Raw genomic sequence first — 16,531 nt, forward strand, 5'->3', positions numbered from 1 at the left:
TGATGATTTCCCGCCTCCTCCATGGCTATTCTCTGGACCTGTTCTAAACTTTTGACACTACAGTCCAAGTGGCTGGAGGTCACTTAGAAGGTCCAGCACGAGCCTCTCCTCCCTCACTCAGAGCTCTTATGCAGGAGGGAGACAAGGAAGCCGGGCAGCTGCTGGGAGTTAAACCAGGACCGAGTGGGAGGTCCGGAGGACCCGCGGGAACACCCCGGGAGGTGGAGCTGGAAAGGATGCTGGGAAACTCTCACAGGCGGAGGAAGCTCATCATGGCTTATGATGAAATGATGGAGCAAAGTGTCCCGCACCCTCCAAGGCAAGAACAGTCAGCTTTGCTGGTCACTCAGCCTTCCTAGGGGCGTCTTTTCAAGATGGAGAATTTTCTGTTTTCATCTCAAAAAATGGGGAGAAGAACTAACTCATCTCAGGGGCATGAATTCAACCTGCCCGTTCCTGGGACCATGATAACAACATTAGAGCATGAACATTTCCATTCTAAGTTACAGCTTAGTAAATGCCACTCGTTCTGTTTTAGGAAAAAGTACCTCATTCTGTATAATCATAGATCTGATTCTGTCTGCTTCCCTAAAGACATCTTTGCAGGTTCCTATGGGACAGGGTTTTTACAACTTCAGTGTCTCTCTCAGTGTCTGGTCCATAGCAGTCTTCAATAGATGTATTGATTTATTCAACAAATATCTACTAAGCACATTCTAGGTAACAAAAATTGGGCCACATACTTCGAATACAATTATGAATTAGATAGGATCCTTACCTGCATGTCACATCTCTGCCATCTACTGAACGGTTAAAAGAAGGAGGGAGGGAGGGAGGCTGAGAGAGAAGGAAGAGAGAAGATAAAAAGGAAGAAACCTTATTGCTCATTTCTGACCGCTAACAAGGCGAGTGCCATCATGTTTCTGTATTTACTTGGCTGCTGATACCCTGATGTGAATATGGTATCACTCTCCAAGGGTCTAAATGGCTTAACCATCTCCCAGAAAGTAATCAAGTTCAGGGTCATAGTTTAAAGAACCAAATGCCTTGGTAGACGAAAAAAAAAAAAAGAAAAAGAAAGAAAGAAAGAAATTGCTCTAAATCTTTCTTTCCTAAAGTCTTTTTCGGCTTGGTTATTTCAGAGCAGGATCATTCCCACCGTTGTATCCGTGCCTTTTGAAAACCTAGTTCAGTGACTCGCAGTGATTTGCAGCAGTGGAACTCAGTGATTGCAGGAAAAGGGAACTGCGCTTAGAAAACCTGTGGAGGTTATATTTCTTCAGATATGGCCACCAAACTATTGGGAAGAATATGTTAGCCTTTCTTTAAAGATTCTTCTTATTTTTTTTCAATGTTGTCCTTTTATAAAAACAAAAAAATAAATATATGTGAGTGGTGTGCCTTTTTCGATATAGTTTACTTAAGGAAATTTAGGAAATTGAACCGGTTCTTTCTAATTATTCTTTTGTATAATATGTTCTCTCCTATTTCCTAGTATGTTTCCATTTGCGTGTTAATCTGGGTATAGAAACATACGAATTTTAAATTTAACTGTTTTTGATGTTTTAGATCCTTTCTCAGGGATGAACTTCGTTCAATTGACTGTATCAACAATGACCATGGGAAAGAAAGAGCAGTTAAGACAGACTGGTTCTATGACCATCACCTTCAGTAAATATTTAGATTTTATTAAAACTTTCTGGTAGTTAAGAATTTGGGGATAATCTGTTAATAAGGAGAAGAATCTACTCTCCTGCCTAACTGCCATCATCCTAAGCTGCTAAGTCCCCTTGGTAATGCAATACAGCCCCTTGGGAAGTCTCTTCCCAGCCCCCTGCCCTCAAGGAGGTTACAGTTAAGATATTTCTCACAGATTTATCATAGATCATCCTCTTACCTGATTATCTATTGGTTCAGAATAGTAACACTGAGGAAAGATGTTTCACTACTATTGTTGGGAGATTTGTCTGTATGAACATTAGAGTTCCTTCAAATCTCTATATTATGATTCTTTCTTTAATTGAAGTATAGTTGGATTTACAATGTTGTGTTAGTTTCTGGTGTACAGCATAGTGTTTATATATATACACACACATATATATGTATTCTTTTTCATGTTCTTTTTCATTACAGATTATTATAGGTTATTGAATATAGTTCCCTGTGCTATGCAGTAGGACCTTGTTTAGATATTATAGTCCTTAACCTTGGGTGAAATATTTCTGCCCCAGAATTGGGAATTTGTCTTAGTGTGCTAACTCATGTGCTAGTGACATTCCTGTGTATTTTTGAAATAGAAAATAGAGGATAGACCTCTTAACAGGTCTTCTTGTTATAAAAGGGCCATTGGTAAGCATTATGGATTAATAACCCATCAAAAGTGTTTTTAGAATAAAACCAAAAATATAACAAAGTAATCAAAGAGATGATCTGACTTTTCACCTGATTTTTAACCTGGTAGAATGTTGACAAAGACTAATTAATGTAGAGAATTTGTAGAGTAAAACTCATTTATCAGATCTTGTCAGAAAATTCCATAAGAGTGAATTATTCCAGATAAATGAATTTTCCCCTTAAAGGAGAAACCGTGGTCTGGATTTGAATCTCAGTTTCAGTGATAGCTGTGATTCTGGGTGAGATATTTAAGCTCTCAGAACTTCAGTTCTTCAGTCTCTAAAGAGGATAACAGTACCTCCTTCACTTGGCTGTTAAAAGGATTAAAGGTGATAGTAGAAGGCACTTTGCACCAGGAAGACGTACAGTTAAATTTCAGTTCCTCCTTTCTGCCTTAAACACCAGCACATCACCTGTTTTAATCATGTTGAAAAAGTTTGAGGCTTATCACCTACTTTTCTGTCATCTCAGCCAGAATATATAAAACATACAAAAAACATAATCAAGCCTTTTTAAAAAAAAATCATCAGTGGTTATGCTGTCGTATGGAGTCATTCCTGAGTATCATGGACTTTTGTAGGGTGATTTGCCCTTCCACTAAATAACCAAGACTGACAAACTTTGAGTTCTTTTTGCTTTTATGTAGTTGTTTTGTGTCAGCCTGTCAGAGATTATTCGTTGCAGTTATTAATTACTCCTTTCTCTCCTTATTCCCTCATATCTAACTTGTGTCCTTTCTAATCGAGTCATCATAAATCACCTTAGAATCATGCTTTAAAAAACACAGTCCAGCTCTGTTTCTGTGCAGGGTGTATCTTTGAAGCACTGATTTTTCTATGTTCTGGGCAGTTTTTTTTTTTTTTTTTTTTGACCTCTCAATTTGGGGTCATGCCTTAGATAACTGAGGATGTCAGCTATGTGATATCTGGATATGTAAGCTACTTAGGTTAGCAACTGGGTGTTTTGGTGACACTGGTAAACGAGTTCAATGTTACAGTCACCTTTGTTCTAGGGCTGAGTTTTAACTTGAGGTCTCCAGACTATTCAGGAAGCCCAGAGTCCATCAATAGGCTTCAGGGAATTTGTGACCCCACTGATACTGTGTGCAAATTTTATATGCTTGTGCATTTGTGTTTTCTGGAGAGAGAGTATTCATAGTATTCATTTTATTCATTATTTATTCATTTATTGATTATTCAAATGGATTCCTGATGAGTGAAGACTCAGAGCCTCTGGTAAGCAGCACTTGGAAGTCTGACGCTGGAAAGCTTAGAAATCTGAACTAGTCTCCCAGCGGTCCTCAGATCTCCGCAGGAGGCTGGGGAGCCATTGAACTCCTTTGACTTGATTTCATTATCTATGAAAGCATTTGCAGAGGAAGGTTATAGGGAGAAACATCTCTACATCCAATAGGCATTATTGCAAATAAATACTCCCATACACCACTTCTAATTTGAAATCGTATCTGTGAAAATGAGCATTCACCCTTCCAAGGGAATTCAGTATGTTTCCACTTGGAACCCTAACCAAGTTCATTACTGCTGCTTTCGGGAGGCCATCCTATGTCTGGGGAGTTTTTGATCCAAACTGTCTATTCAAAGATGTTTGTGTTGTGAACAGCCTTGGAAGATAATGAATCCTGCTGGAGCAGAGGACAGGTGTGATTTCTTGTTTTCTATAATAATGTCTCCCTCTGGGGCAAAGTTTGGGTGGATTTGCCTGCAGCCTATAATAAAAACTGAAGGTCCCCTAAGCTTGGGGTTCCTCGACGGTGATGCAAACTTACCAAGTTTACCGAGTCATCCCCTGTGGGATACGGGACACAAAAGGCTGGATTCAGACATGAAGCTCATGCTGGTTGCGGTGCTGTCAGCAGTACAGTCCTGTCTCTGACCCAGGAGTCTCCTAGCTTTTGCCAGCATCCCTGGAGGTGTGGCAGGCTAACTTGCTACCTTGCAAGTAAAGGAAAATCTCTGGTCCTTCAAAGTTCTTGATACCACTTTTATAATGCCTATAATTCATATTAAAATACTTCAGGGTTGACAGAGTGAGAGGGTGGTGTGAGTTACACAGGAAGTCACAGCTCAGGCGCAGGCTCCAGAGTGGAAGCTCAAGGCGGCTAGTACCAGTGTTCTGTTACCTGTATGTCAGCTGACCCCAGAAGCCTCACCATGAGCGTAGCAATGGTCAGAAACGGACTTTTCATGGTGGAATGGGTGTCATTAAAATGAACATGATAAATGCTAGAAATGGCCTCTCCTTGGTGAAATGAAAGGTATTCAAGATTGTGGACAGGCTAAAAGAGTTAGAGGTGCTCCCTATCCTTGCATGAAAAGGTTTAAACAACCATCCCGGCATAGGGCCGTTATTGTACATTTGAAAGACAGTTGAAATATTTAACAACCAATTGAAATTAAAGCAAATGCTGGCCAAGGGGCCGGGGCAGGCTCCCAAGGGGCCCTGCCCAGCCAGGCACTAGCTTTTTGATTTCTGAGACGTGAGGCGAGGATTTCCTGGGGTTCTCAGAGGAGGGAAGGGACCATGAGGCATTTGAAAAACTTGGGGCAGTGGCTGTTTACCCACCACTGCAGGGGAATGTATTTTAGTATTTTTAACAACGAGATCAGCTTTACTGCAGCATTCCGGCCGCACCCATTCTCTCCTTAGGAATGGTGGCCAATGCCTGGTCATCCCTAAGGGCTCCAGTTCGAGCCTTCAGTTCAGAGGACTTGGGGTTATTTGTTGCCAGAGGGAGCGGCATCCTTCCCTGGAACCTTGCTGCACCTGCCTCCAGGGGTTCTTTTATGCAAGATGGTAGCCCGCACACCTAAAACAATAGGGCTAGGACTTAACTAGCTCCCAGAACGGGTTGGTGAGCTGTTTTGTGCTTGCTTTTGGATAATTTCATTTAGTAAGTGTCCGTATGTGCAGGACAATTTGACCTGAGACTTGTTTTCATTTGTAACTTGGAAATGAGGTTGTCGGAGAGTCGCTCCGTCTCACCGTCACTCCCCCTCCTCCAGTGGGTGTTGTAATTTACCAGAGTCTCAAGGTTGTGCTTGACCAAATTGGATTGAGTCTGTTCCCAAGAGCTACCTTACAAGCAAGGAGGGGGTCCTTAAGGAAACCTCTTGGATGGAGGGCAGCTAACCAAGCTCAAAGCAGCCCCTGTGCCGTGCATTTCAGTTTCACTGGGTACAGAGGCTACATTCACAGGCTCCGTGCCCATGAGAGCGTCACAGGTACAAACGGGGAGGGCAGATAAAAGGCCATCAGGATGGAAAGCAGCGCCTCTTCACGTGGGATTGTTGGAAAATTGGCAGCAGCCACAGGCCATGCTGGGAAGCAGCGATTAGAGACAGCTTGGGTCCTTTCACGCTCTCTTTGGGGCCGTCCATGAGTCAAAGGAGCCGAATTTCAGGTAGTTCCAGCCGTTATAAATAGCAGCTTTAGACAGAAACCAAAGGATAATCTTTATCATCATGCCCTGAATGAGGCCCCACGGGTGATCTCAGCCACCCGGCCCCGGGGAGATGGGATTCTGTGTCAGTTCACAGTGTGAGCACAAAGGCCATCGTAGACATTCTGTGTGTAGAGCCAGTGTGAGCCTTGTCATCGTAAGAGCGGCGTTATCTCCCATGAAACTTCTAGGATGAATTCCGGTGCTCAGGAGCAAGAACTCATAACAACTGTGCCGGCAGGGACTCAGCCGGTCAGGCAGGACAAAGCCTAAACCATTTGTTTGGGCATATTGTGCAAACGTGTATAGTAACAAAACTACCCATTGGGCCAGGGAACAGCGAGCGGTCTGATTGGTGTGGTCGTGAGAATTCAGATGCTGCTCCACTCACCCGCCTCTTCTGACCCTTGAGCTGAAATTCAATTACTTTTCCAAAGGTACTCGGGTATTTTTATTTATCTTGCTATTCCTTTGTTTTGCGGGAAAGCGATGTAGGCAAGGCCTCTTACTGTTTTCATGGTTATGTGATTCCGATGGGGATTTCAGGATGGGATGATACAGGGTCCTGATTCAGTGTAGAGTTTAGAAGGAAGGACCCTGGGTGGATCTAGGAGGAAGGGCTCTGGGTGGATCTGACGTGAAGGGAAAACAATGAGCAGGTTTTTTTGTGGTCCCACCAGGGGAACCCCGGAGCCCAGGTGTGGGAGGACGTGCAGAAGCATTGGTTCCCGCGAAGCCACACCCAGCAAACTCACCTGGACGTCCAGTTCTTAGATCTTTCTTCCAGTTTCTCTGATTGACCCCTCTCTGCTCTGTTCTCTACCCCACATAACACTGCTCCTTTTTTGTTAAATTGTGATAAAATACATATAACATAACATTTACCATTTTGATCGTTTTTAAGTATACAATACAATTCAGTGGCATTAAGTACATTCACAGTGTTGTGTGGCCATCACCACTGTCTATTTCCAGGGCTTTTAAATTATGCCAAATAGTATGTATACCTGTTAAACAGTAACTCTCCCTTATTCCCTCCCCCAGCCCTTGGTAACCACGACTCTGCGTTCTGCACCTATGGATTTGCCTATTCTAGGTACGTCCCATAAGTAGGAATCCTTCTCTGTGTCAGTTGGAAAAACCCCTTTCCTTCAATGGGAAATGTTGGTTCCCACGTGGAGGATATAACTCCTTCATCTTGCCAGGCCCGAGGAACGTTTTGAGGAGGAAAATGGGTCCCCTGTGCCCACGTGCTGCTTTGGTCTCCGTACATCCTAGAGAAGACAGAGCCCCTGCTCAGTTTCCTGCCCACCTGGGTGCCCGTGTCCTGCGTGCATATCCCCTTCACTTACTGTTTCACAGTATTTCATGATTAATGCTGGAATGTCCACTTTATTAAGGTGGGATTATTTCAGCCGGCTGTTTGTTTCATTGGCTGGGATTGGCATGATTGATTGGCTGTGGTTGGCTGTGGTTGGCTGGGTAGGTTTTGTGTTAGCTGGGATGGGGCCAGAAGGCAGGGACCTCCTTGGTCATTCTGCTGTGTGCTAAGTTCAGCAGGGCAACGTGTGTAAATGGAGCAGAAGGGGGCGAATGAATATTTTCATGAGGAAAATGCACAATAATTCTCATCGTGCACATTTCTCGTTTTGCCATGTTTTACCAAGCACTGTTCTTTGTACTTACAAGTATAAAAGTGTCCCGCTGGCTTTATATGCAGATCCTCCTCAGCTTATGATGGGGTTACATCCCAGTAAAGCCACTGTAAGCTGAAAATGCATTTAATGCATCTGACCTGCCTAACATCATAGCTTAACCTGGCCTGCTTTAATGTGCTCAGAACACTTAGATTAGCCTACAGTTGGCCAAAAATCATCTAACACAAAGCCTTTTTTAAAATAATGAAGTGTTGAGTATCACATGAACTTTACCGAATACTGTCCTGAAAGCGTAAAACAGAGCGGTTTTAAGTGTCCGCCCCCGTGACTGCCTGGCTGACTCAGAGCTGCCGCTCACTGTCCAGCATCACAAGAGAGGATCAGATTGCACATCGTTGGCCCCAGAAAAGCTCAAATTCAGAATTCCAGGTATGGTTTCTAGTGAATGTGTATTGCTTTCACACCATTATAAAGTCATAAAACTGTGAGTCAAACCACCGTAAGTCAGGGACCATCTGTATATGTGTATCTATTTGTGTATATACCTGTATATATAAATTTTCATATTTGTTTCATTTTGGTTTTGAAATGACTTCAGATTTACAGAAAAGTTGCAAAAAGGGTACAAAAAATTCTCGTAAACTCTTCACCCAGATTCCCTTCATGTTCAGTGTCCTCGTATTTGCTCGTCACTCTCCGCCTCTGTCCTGCTCCATTCTCTCCGAGATGGGGTGCCCCTCCAACGCTAACACTCAAGTGAATAAGTCCTTAAAATTATATCATTTTGCACAGCAGTACAGTTACCAAAATGAGGAAATTAACATTGATACCATATTTTAATCTACAGATTGAGAAGTTTTAAGCGTAAAAATATACATGAAAGAGATGGGATTTATTTCTTTTTCTCATATTGGGCGGTGTTGGTCTTGGACTTTATTTTTGCTTCATGGTTGTCCATTTGCAAAAAATAACAAATGCAAAGTAGCATTTAAAATCTCCAGATGCTCAAATGAAAAAAAAAGAAAAAAGCTTGCCGTCCCAATCTACACTCTAATAGTAGAACTTAGTAGGATTTCAGAAAGTATTAATAATAATAGTAATGGTAATAACAATAAACAGTAATGTCTCTTCTCCCCTGACATATAGTTTGTGCGCAATAAGCGTTAAGTCCAGCTACTCTTCTGGGTGTCCCGCCCTTTCATGAATTTGAGTTGTGCAGGTGTGGAACCTCAGATGGATACTTTCTGGTAACCCCCTATCTGAGCACAGGAAAAAGTTCTGGAATCAATGTGATCCGATCGAGTTCAAGCGTCACCATTTATTTGAGATACTGGGCAAACGGCTTAGCTTGTATGTAACTCAATGTGTTCATCTTCAAGATGAGAATGATGTTGGGAAAGTATCAGGAGATTTGCTTCACTGACTTCCTGTAAGTGTCACAGGCAAAAATGGTTAAATGAGATGCCATGTTAAATGAGCCAGGTGCTACACAGTCTGCCCATGACAGCTAGTATAGAACCGTTCATTTCAGATCTCTATTCTCAGCCCTAGCGTCTGGTTTCCATGCATGCCACAAACGTGTGTCGGTTGTCTGCTGCGGTCCAGGCATCGTACTGAGCATTGCGATACAGGAGTGAGACAGGCAATCATGTGGTAAGCTCTGAAATGTTAATCAAACAAATGAAGGAATGAATGTGACGTCCTCAAAAGATGAACTGATCTCTGGAATCTCACTGTTATTCGTAATAAGGCTGTGTTCTTTGTACCTTTTCTTCTGTCTTTATTGCTAACGAAAGAAAGATGCAAGTAAAAACGAATTTGAGCCACCGTAAAAAATCAGCCACACCTCTCCCACCCATCTCCTCTCTGGGGCTGCCCTGGAATGCAGCCACAACATCTTTTCCCATTGATTTTGCAGGTGGTTTGCTGTGGTTTGCTGCTTTCTGTTCCATTGCCCTCTTTTATCTGTCAAGAATAGCATTCCCCATTGCGGAAAGCAGCAGTTTGCCAACAAGGACGCTTGGAGTCCTGTCTGATGCAGCAATGCAGAGAGCAAAAGGCGAAGTTTAAACAGATTTTCTTCTCTAATTTCCTGAAAGGATCACAGACAAAACTTGTCCTCTAGTAAAATGCTTTCTGTTTGCATTATAATAACAGGAATTTATTGCCCGGACAGGGGAAGAGAGAGGCCAGGGAAGAGTGATTCCCCATTTCCTGGTTTCATTCGGTTCTGTTACCACTCCTGGGCTATGGTGTGCCTTTTAAAAGGTATAAACTTAAACATCTGCTCTTTCTTAATAGCCTCATGTCCTCAAAAACACTTTTTCTCCTATTACTGTAAAACACGGTGCTAATTTCTTATTATTGAGCATGTGGGTTTTAACCATGGAAGGAATCATGCTCAGAGAGAAAAAATACCCTACTTTTCCCTTGGAGAAGTTCAGGGTACATTTACATGTATAGTTTCATGAGAAAAGTTCCCTTATATATCTAGTTAATTTCATTCAACTGAATTTCTACGAAACATGCATGTAAAATGTGCAAGGAATGGTTTCAAAATATTGCAACCGATATGAGTGACACTCAAGATCAGTCTTACTAGAACTTAAGCTTCGTGAGAACAAAGATGCCGTCTGTCCTGCTCACTCCTGGTTCTCCAGCTCCTGTAATATTGCAACACATAGAGTCGGTGCTCAAGATTTACTGAAGTTTAACTATCTCACATTTCAACACACCAGTATAGACGGACATTCTGAAGAGGAAGTTTTCAGGCTTCTAGCTCTCAAACTCTGAAGGTGGTCACACCCAACTCCATCGCTCACTTAACACCCACAGCAGCATCCATCTGTTACAACAGTACTTTAACAAGACCTAAATATACATTTCTCCATTGCATTTCCCATCCCCCCGGAGCGAGTAACCCTTCCCTGGCCTCCCACATTCACGCTTGGCTACCGCCTGCTCACCTACCATGTCTCAGCTTAAATTTCACTTCTAATTTAAGACTCACCTTCATTGACCGCTGTGTATAAAATTCCTTGTGATCTGCTGTCTTAGCATCCTGGATTTTTTTTTTTCTTCAAAGCACAAATCACAATTATCATTATATAATTATCTGCGTAATTATTGTTTAATCCTTACTCCCTTGACTGGACAACAGCTCCCTGATAGCAAGGACTGTATCTTTCCCCAAAGGAGCTCCCTAGGATCCAGTAATTCCTAGTCAGAGTAGCCACTTAATAAATGTTGAATTAATGAATGAGTTGATGGAGAGAGGGAGGGAGTGAGGGTGGGAAGAAGGGAATCAAGATGAGGGGGTGGATGACTTAGTGTCTCTTTAGATTTCCCAAAATCTTATTGACACGTCTTGATCTTACTACACTCATCTTGACCATTTCTTGCTTCTCAAAAAATGTATGTGTGTGTGTGTTTGTGCATGGTGTGTGATTTGCAATAGTTTTTTAAGTTTAGATTGATGAACTGGCTGTATTTCTATGTCCTCCAAAATACCAGAATAAATCCATATTGAGTTAATTATTTACTTCATGAATTACTTAGCAAATGAAAGTCTTCATATGTGAAATAGGAGAATAATTTTCTTTTAAATCACACTGAACATTAGTAGCTCATTTTGGATCTTAGCCAGTTGCTAGGTTTACACCATAAAATGTATAAATCACACACATAAACTAGCCCATATGTGGAATTCGTGGCGATATTGTATAACTTCCTCAAACATTTTCTACTACGGTGCACTTTTTATTTGTGTCCTGCCTTTCCATTTTCATCTGATAGACAGTTTGTCTGGTGAGTTGAGTTCATGTTTAATGCACAGATCAGAGAGGCTCCAGAAACGTAACAATTATTAGAAACGACCCACACATACTTACCAACGCAAGGAGTTGGATTTGCCCCAGGAAGACGGTGGTGCAGGCAGAGGGTGAGACAGTGGATACTGGAGGTGCTCTCCTGGTTCTGGGTCTTTCAGGGGATGACAGGGCTTGGGTGGGTAGGTGAGTGGGTGGGTTATGCCTCTGACAAGGGAAGAAACTTCACAGACCCTTATTAACAGTAGAAAGCAAGAAAGACTTCGGCCATTTGCTCCTGTCTGAGATCGGGTTCCCCAGAGGCGACCCTGAGATGAGAATTCAAGTTCAAGGGATCAAGGAGATTTGCCAAGGAGAAACCTGTAAGGACGTGGGAAAGCAAGGTAGTGAAAGAGTAGACACCAGGCAAGGGTGCAGGTTCAGGTGAGGTCCCAGCCTCAGCCTGAACTCACAGGGGCTCTGGAACATTCATGACACTGCAGAGTTTGTCCCACCTGGAGGTGAGAAAATAGGTTTTGAGACTCCTGCACCAGCATTGGCTACTGGTCACCCCAGGGGTACTTGAAACTCCCTGAGAGTTGGAGCAAAGTAGCTCCCTGCTCACAAGTCCCCCAAACGGGTTTGTTAGGAGCAAAGTACAGTCAGAAGCTGCTGGATGAGGTTTTCAAAGCCAGCAAAAGGCATCCAAAGATACCAGGTGGAGCACCTATACCATCTGCTACAGCGATCTTGCCAGCTAAGAACCCCTAATCATGTATTTACTTACCAGAGGTGCTGGGGATTGAACCCAGGACCTCATGCATACTAGGTATGCGCTTTACCACTGAGCTATACCCTCCCCCCATACACTTAAGCTGTTTCATTGCCTTTCCTGGAGAAAAAAGAAAGTTACACTGTCTCTCCTGGGTTCTCTGATAGTTAATGCTTTCATAGTTTCTTTTTTCATCTTTAGTTAACACACGTGGCTACTGTCACACACACTATTCTTAAATAATTAGGCTCACCAGCTACTTTTCCTTGAGTGTGTCCAATAATTAATACAGAATTATGTACTCCACTTTTCATGTTAGGTCATGGAACTGTGTGCAGGTCAATACCTTGTTATTCATGTACAATTGATTGTGTTATGAGCCTTATGCTGGAAAGACTGACCACAAATTTTGCTGACTTTTTGAAAGGTCCTAAACCACCTGCGATCTCTTATCTACCTGTGAATTTCTTTCTCAGATTTATTTAGTCCAGCTAAGGAATAATTTGAATGGAGATTACTCCCAAGACTCACGGCCACATTAGCCTACGGTTGTCAGAAAATCTGGTCCATGAAGGAGACTCTGTTACCCTTGAAAAAGACAGATTCTATCTATCACTGTTAATGGAGGTCATTGTGCCACTGAGATGTAGCCGGCGGTAGAGATGTGCTCTTTCAGGATCTATTATCCTTTTAAATTTAACGCACTCTGTAGGATGCTGTAAATGCGTGATCGGTTTGAGAACTTCTCTCCAAAATATCTGTGTCAAAATAATACGAGAGTTACTCTTTTTTTTTTTTTAACATTTTTTATTGATTTATAATCATTTTACAATATTGTGTCAAATTCCAGTGTAGAGCACAATTTTCAGTTATACATGAACACATACATATTCATTGTCACATTTTTTTCACTGTGAGCTACGTAAGATCTTGTATGTATTTCCCTGTGCTATACAGTATAATCTTGTTTATCTATTCTACATTTTGAAATCCCCGTCTGTCCCTTCCCACCACCCGCCCCCTCGGCAACCACAGGTTTGTATTCTATATCTATGAGTCTGTTTCTGTTTTGTATTTATGTTTTGTTTGCTTGCTTGCTTGTTTGTTTTAGATTTCACATATGAGCGATCTCATATGGTATGATTTTTCTTTCTCTTTCTGGCTTACTTCACTTAGAGTGACATTCTCCAGGAGCATCCATGTTGCTGCAAATGGCGTTATGTTATCGGTTTTTATGGCTGAGTAGTAGTCCATTGTGTAAATATACCACCTCTTCTTTATCCAGTCATCTGATGATGGACATTTAGGCTGTTTCCATGTCTTGGCTATTGTAAATAGTGCTGCTATGAACATTGGGGTGCAGGTGTCATCCTGAAGTAGGGTTCCTTCTGGATATATGCCCAGGAGCAGGATTCCTGGGTCATACGGTAAGTCTATTCCTAGTGTTTTGAGGAATCTCCATACTGTTTTCCACAGTGGCTGCACCAAACTGCATTCCCATCAGCAGTGGAGGAGGGTTCCCTTTTCTCCACAGCCTCTCCAGCATTTGTCATTTATGGATTTTTGAATGATGGCCATTCTGACTGGTGTGAGGTGATACCTGATTGTAGTTTTGATTTGCATTTCTCTGATACTTAGTGATATGGAGCATTTTTTCATGTGCCTATTGATCATTTGTATGTCTTCCTTGGAGAATTGCTTGTTTAGGTCTTCTGCCCATTTTTGGATTGGGTTGTTTGTTTTTTTATTATTAAGTCGTATGAGCTGCTTACATTTTCTGGAGATCAAGCCTTTATTGGTTTCATTTGCAAAAATTTTTTCCCGTTCCATAGGTTGTCTTTTTGTTTTACTTATGGTTTCCTTTGCTGTGCAGAAGCTTGTAAGTTTCATTAGGTCCTACATATTTACTATATTTTTAAAAGAATAGCTGTCTGACTATTTTGTTTCTTGTCTTTCTGTTTTTCTTTTACTTTCCCTTTCATTCCAACATTTATTTATTGAGGGCCTACTGTGAGCCAGGCACTGTTGTAGGGTTGCTGTGGGGAACAAAATATACAAAGGTCTGCCCTAATTGAAACTTTCATTCTAGTGAGATGGACTGCAGTTAAACACATGCACACACAATATTTACAAACCATGGTAAATGCTACAAAGGCAGTAAAGGGTGGTGAGTGAACAGAGTGACTCTGATGAGACAGGTTGGAAGTGGGTGCCATTTGAAAAGGGACCGGCTCTCTAACAGTTTGGGAGGAGAATTTTCTGGGCAGAAGGAATAATGAGTGTTGACCTCAGGAGAACCTGGAAGCTTTTGTTCTCCAGTTCAGAACAAAAGAGTCCAGCAAGAGTCATCAGGCAATTCCCTGTAAATAGCGGTATTTGCTTTAGCATTCTCCTTCAAATGGATCTTCTCCGTACAGTGTCCCCTTTGAAGAAGGACTGTTTCTATATTTAAAATTTTTTTCTAAGGTACCACATTATGCATATGAGTTTGGGTGACTTAAATCAGATCCAGTACCTTCATCTCTCCTGTCCTGATTGCTGCCATTCCTCCTTTCCTCCCACCACAGGAGTGAGACTTGGTGGGGGAGAACAGCTTTCTGTATTCTTACCTAGTCTTGAGATAACTTTCAGCTCTTGTTATCATTCCAGTTGCATGGGCACCACATTTCTAATGGATATTCTAGTTTCACTTTGGTACACCAGGAACGCACATCCTGGGAGAAATAACAGAGCCTCCTGTAACATCATCCTGATCTGTGCCTGCTTCCTCTCCCCCTCTCGTGCCCCTAGGGAAGTGTGAGATTGGCTGGGCCTACTACTGCACGGGAGCCGGTGCTGCGGCCGCCATGCTGCTGTGCACGTGGTTGGCTTGCTTCTCAGGCAAGAAACAGAAACAGTACCCGTACTGAGACGGAGCCACCAAGAGCAGACAAAGGAGAAGACAAAGACAGGCCGATGGGACTGGGAGGGACTGAAGCCTCCAGCTACTTCCAAAAAGGTGGAAAAGTGGTTCTAAACCATACTGTGCTCATGAAATAAAACCCAGTGGAATCAGAAACATTATACAATGTGGAAGGGTTGTACGAGATCCGTGAAAGAAACGGAGGGCATGGAATGATAGAGAAAAATGGACCAAAGGCTAAAACTATTGCAGGGTGTTGGGTGTTTCTGTTCCACGGAGTATTGTTAACGTAGAACACATACATACACAAAACAAATATATATATGCAAACTAGGGTTGTTTTTTCTTTTTTTTGGCTGACGACTCAGAGAATCATAAGGGCTAGTAGAAACAGTATTATGTTGGGAAGCAGGGAAACCCACAGATGTTCCCTGTAAGTCATGGCACTTCTGAAAGCACACGAGCACACGCGGACATACGCATCCACACACATGCTCATACACAAACACAGAAATTGTCGCACAGACTGTATGAGAGGTTTAACGGTGCATCGCTCCTCTGTCTTCTTTTTAATACACACTTAAAATACAGTATTATCACTTTATAAAGCATACATTAAACCTAATAAATGGGCCAATAAGCCACTCTATCAGTATTTTGTATATCCTGCATAAACTCTTTATGCCCTCAACGTGTTTTCAATGTTTATGCAGACCATTAGAATTAAGCCTTTGTATTTCAATATTATTCAAAAATATGCAATATTTCTCTGAGTAGCTTCTGCTATGATATTCTTATGAAGTAAAGGGGCAACTTTCTGTCCACTGTAGGAGAGATTTCAATGGAAGTTATGAGAGTAACGAGAGACATTTTTCCAGTCATTAAATCTTGTTTTCGTTTGTCCATTATTGTACTGTGCTGTACCACATTTATTCCAATATTCATTTTGTAAAAAAATTTAAAAAGTGCTATTTTGTTTGTATTTGAAAAGCTCTGTGAATAAATTCTCTTTGATCAATAGCTGGATGAGTCATAGAGTGTTAATTCAGTTATGAGGTTGACTTCTTTAATTTCCTAAATATAGCCTTTCAACTCCAACAGTCTTGTAAATTTCCCATTTCCATTTCCTTTTAAGGCCCCCCATTCATTCACTCCCTAGTCATCCAACCAGGCATTATTCTCGGCACACAAGGTATTAAAGGTGAGTAAGACATAGTTCCTGCTTTCAACTTAAATTCTTTGCAACCAGACTTCTAACAGCCTATTCATTGCACTTAAATCATGATCAAATTCTTAGGAGAGAGGAATTTCAAGTCTATTTTGGATGAGGTTTGAAACTACGGGCGATATTCAGACGTGGTTGAAGGCGCGAGAACCAGGTCGTGGTTCAGTCTCCATGGTTGATTACAGAGGGGTCACATGCGGCCAGTGACATGCTGCTCCTCCTTTTCTATAAGGGGCTGAATTTCTTGGGTGCTTCTGTGCCGAGGACAATTTCATACCACTGTCTTTCAGGGGTCTTGGCCATTGAGCAAGTTT

At 42.0% G+C, this 16,531-nt stretch overlaps 1 protein-coding gene across 2 annotated transcripts in view; it reads left to right on the forward strand.

Annotated features, from left to right (window-relative positions):
- Positions 1-16,012, forward strand: part of LHFPL6 (LHFPL tetraspan subfamily member 6) — a 196,140-nt gene extending 180,128 nt beyond the window's left edge. For both annotated transcript variants that reach the window (XM_032496256.1, XM_032496257.1), the window contains exon 4: positions 14,881-16,012. In XM_032496256.1, the coding sequence (XP_032352147.1) occupies positions 14,881-14,999 (119 nt within the window). In that variant the 3' untranslated portion in view covers positions 15,000-16,012. The remainder of the gene's footprint in view (positions 1-14,880) is intronic.
- Positions 16,013-16,531: the final 519 nt, after the last annotated feature.

Source organism: Camelus ferus, chromosome 14 (genome assembly GCF_009834535.1).
Source record: "Camelus ferus isolate YT-003-E chromosome 14, BCGSAC_Cfer_1.0, whole genome shotgun sequence".
NCBI classification, from domain to species: domain Eukaryota; kingdom Metazoa; phylum Chordata; class Mammalia; order Artiodactyla; family Camelidae; genus Camelus; species Camelus ferus.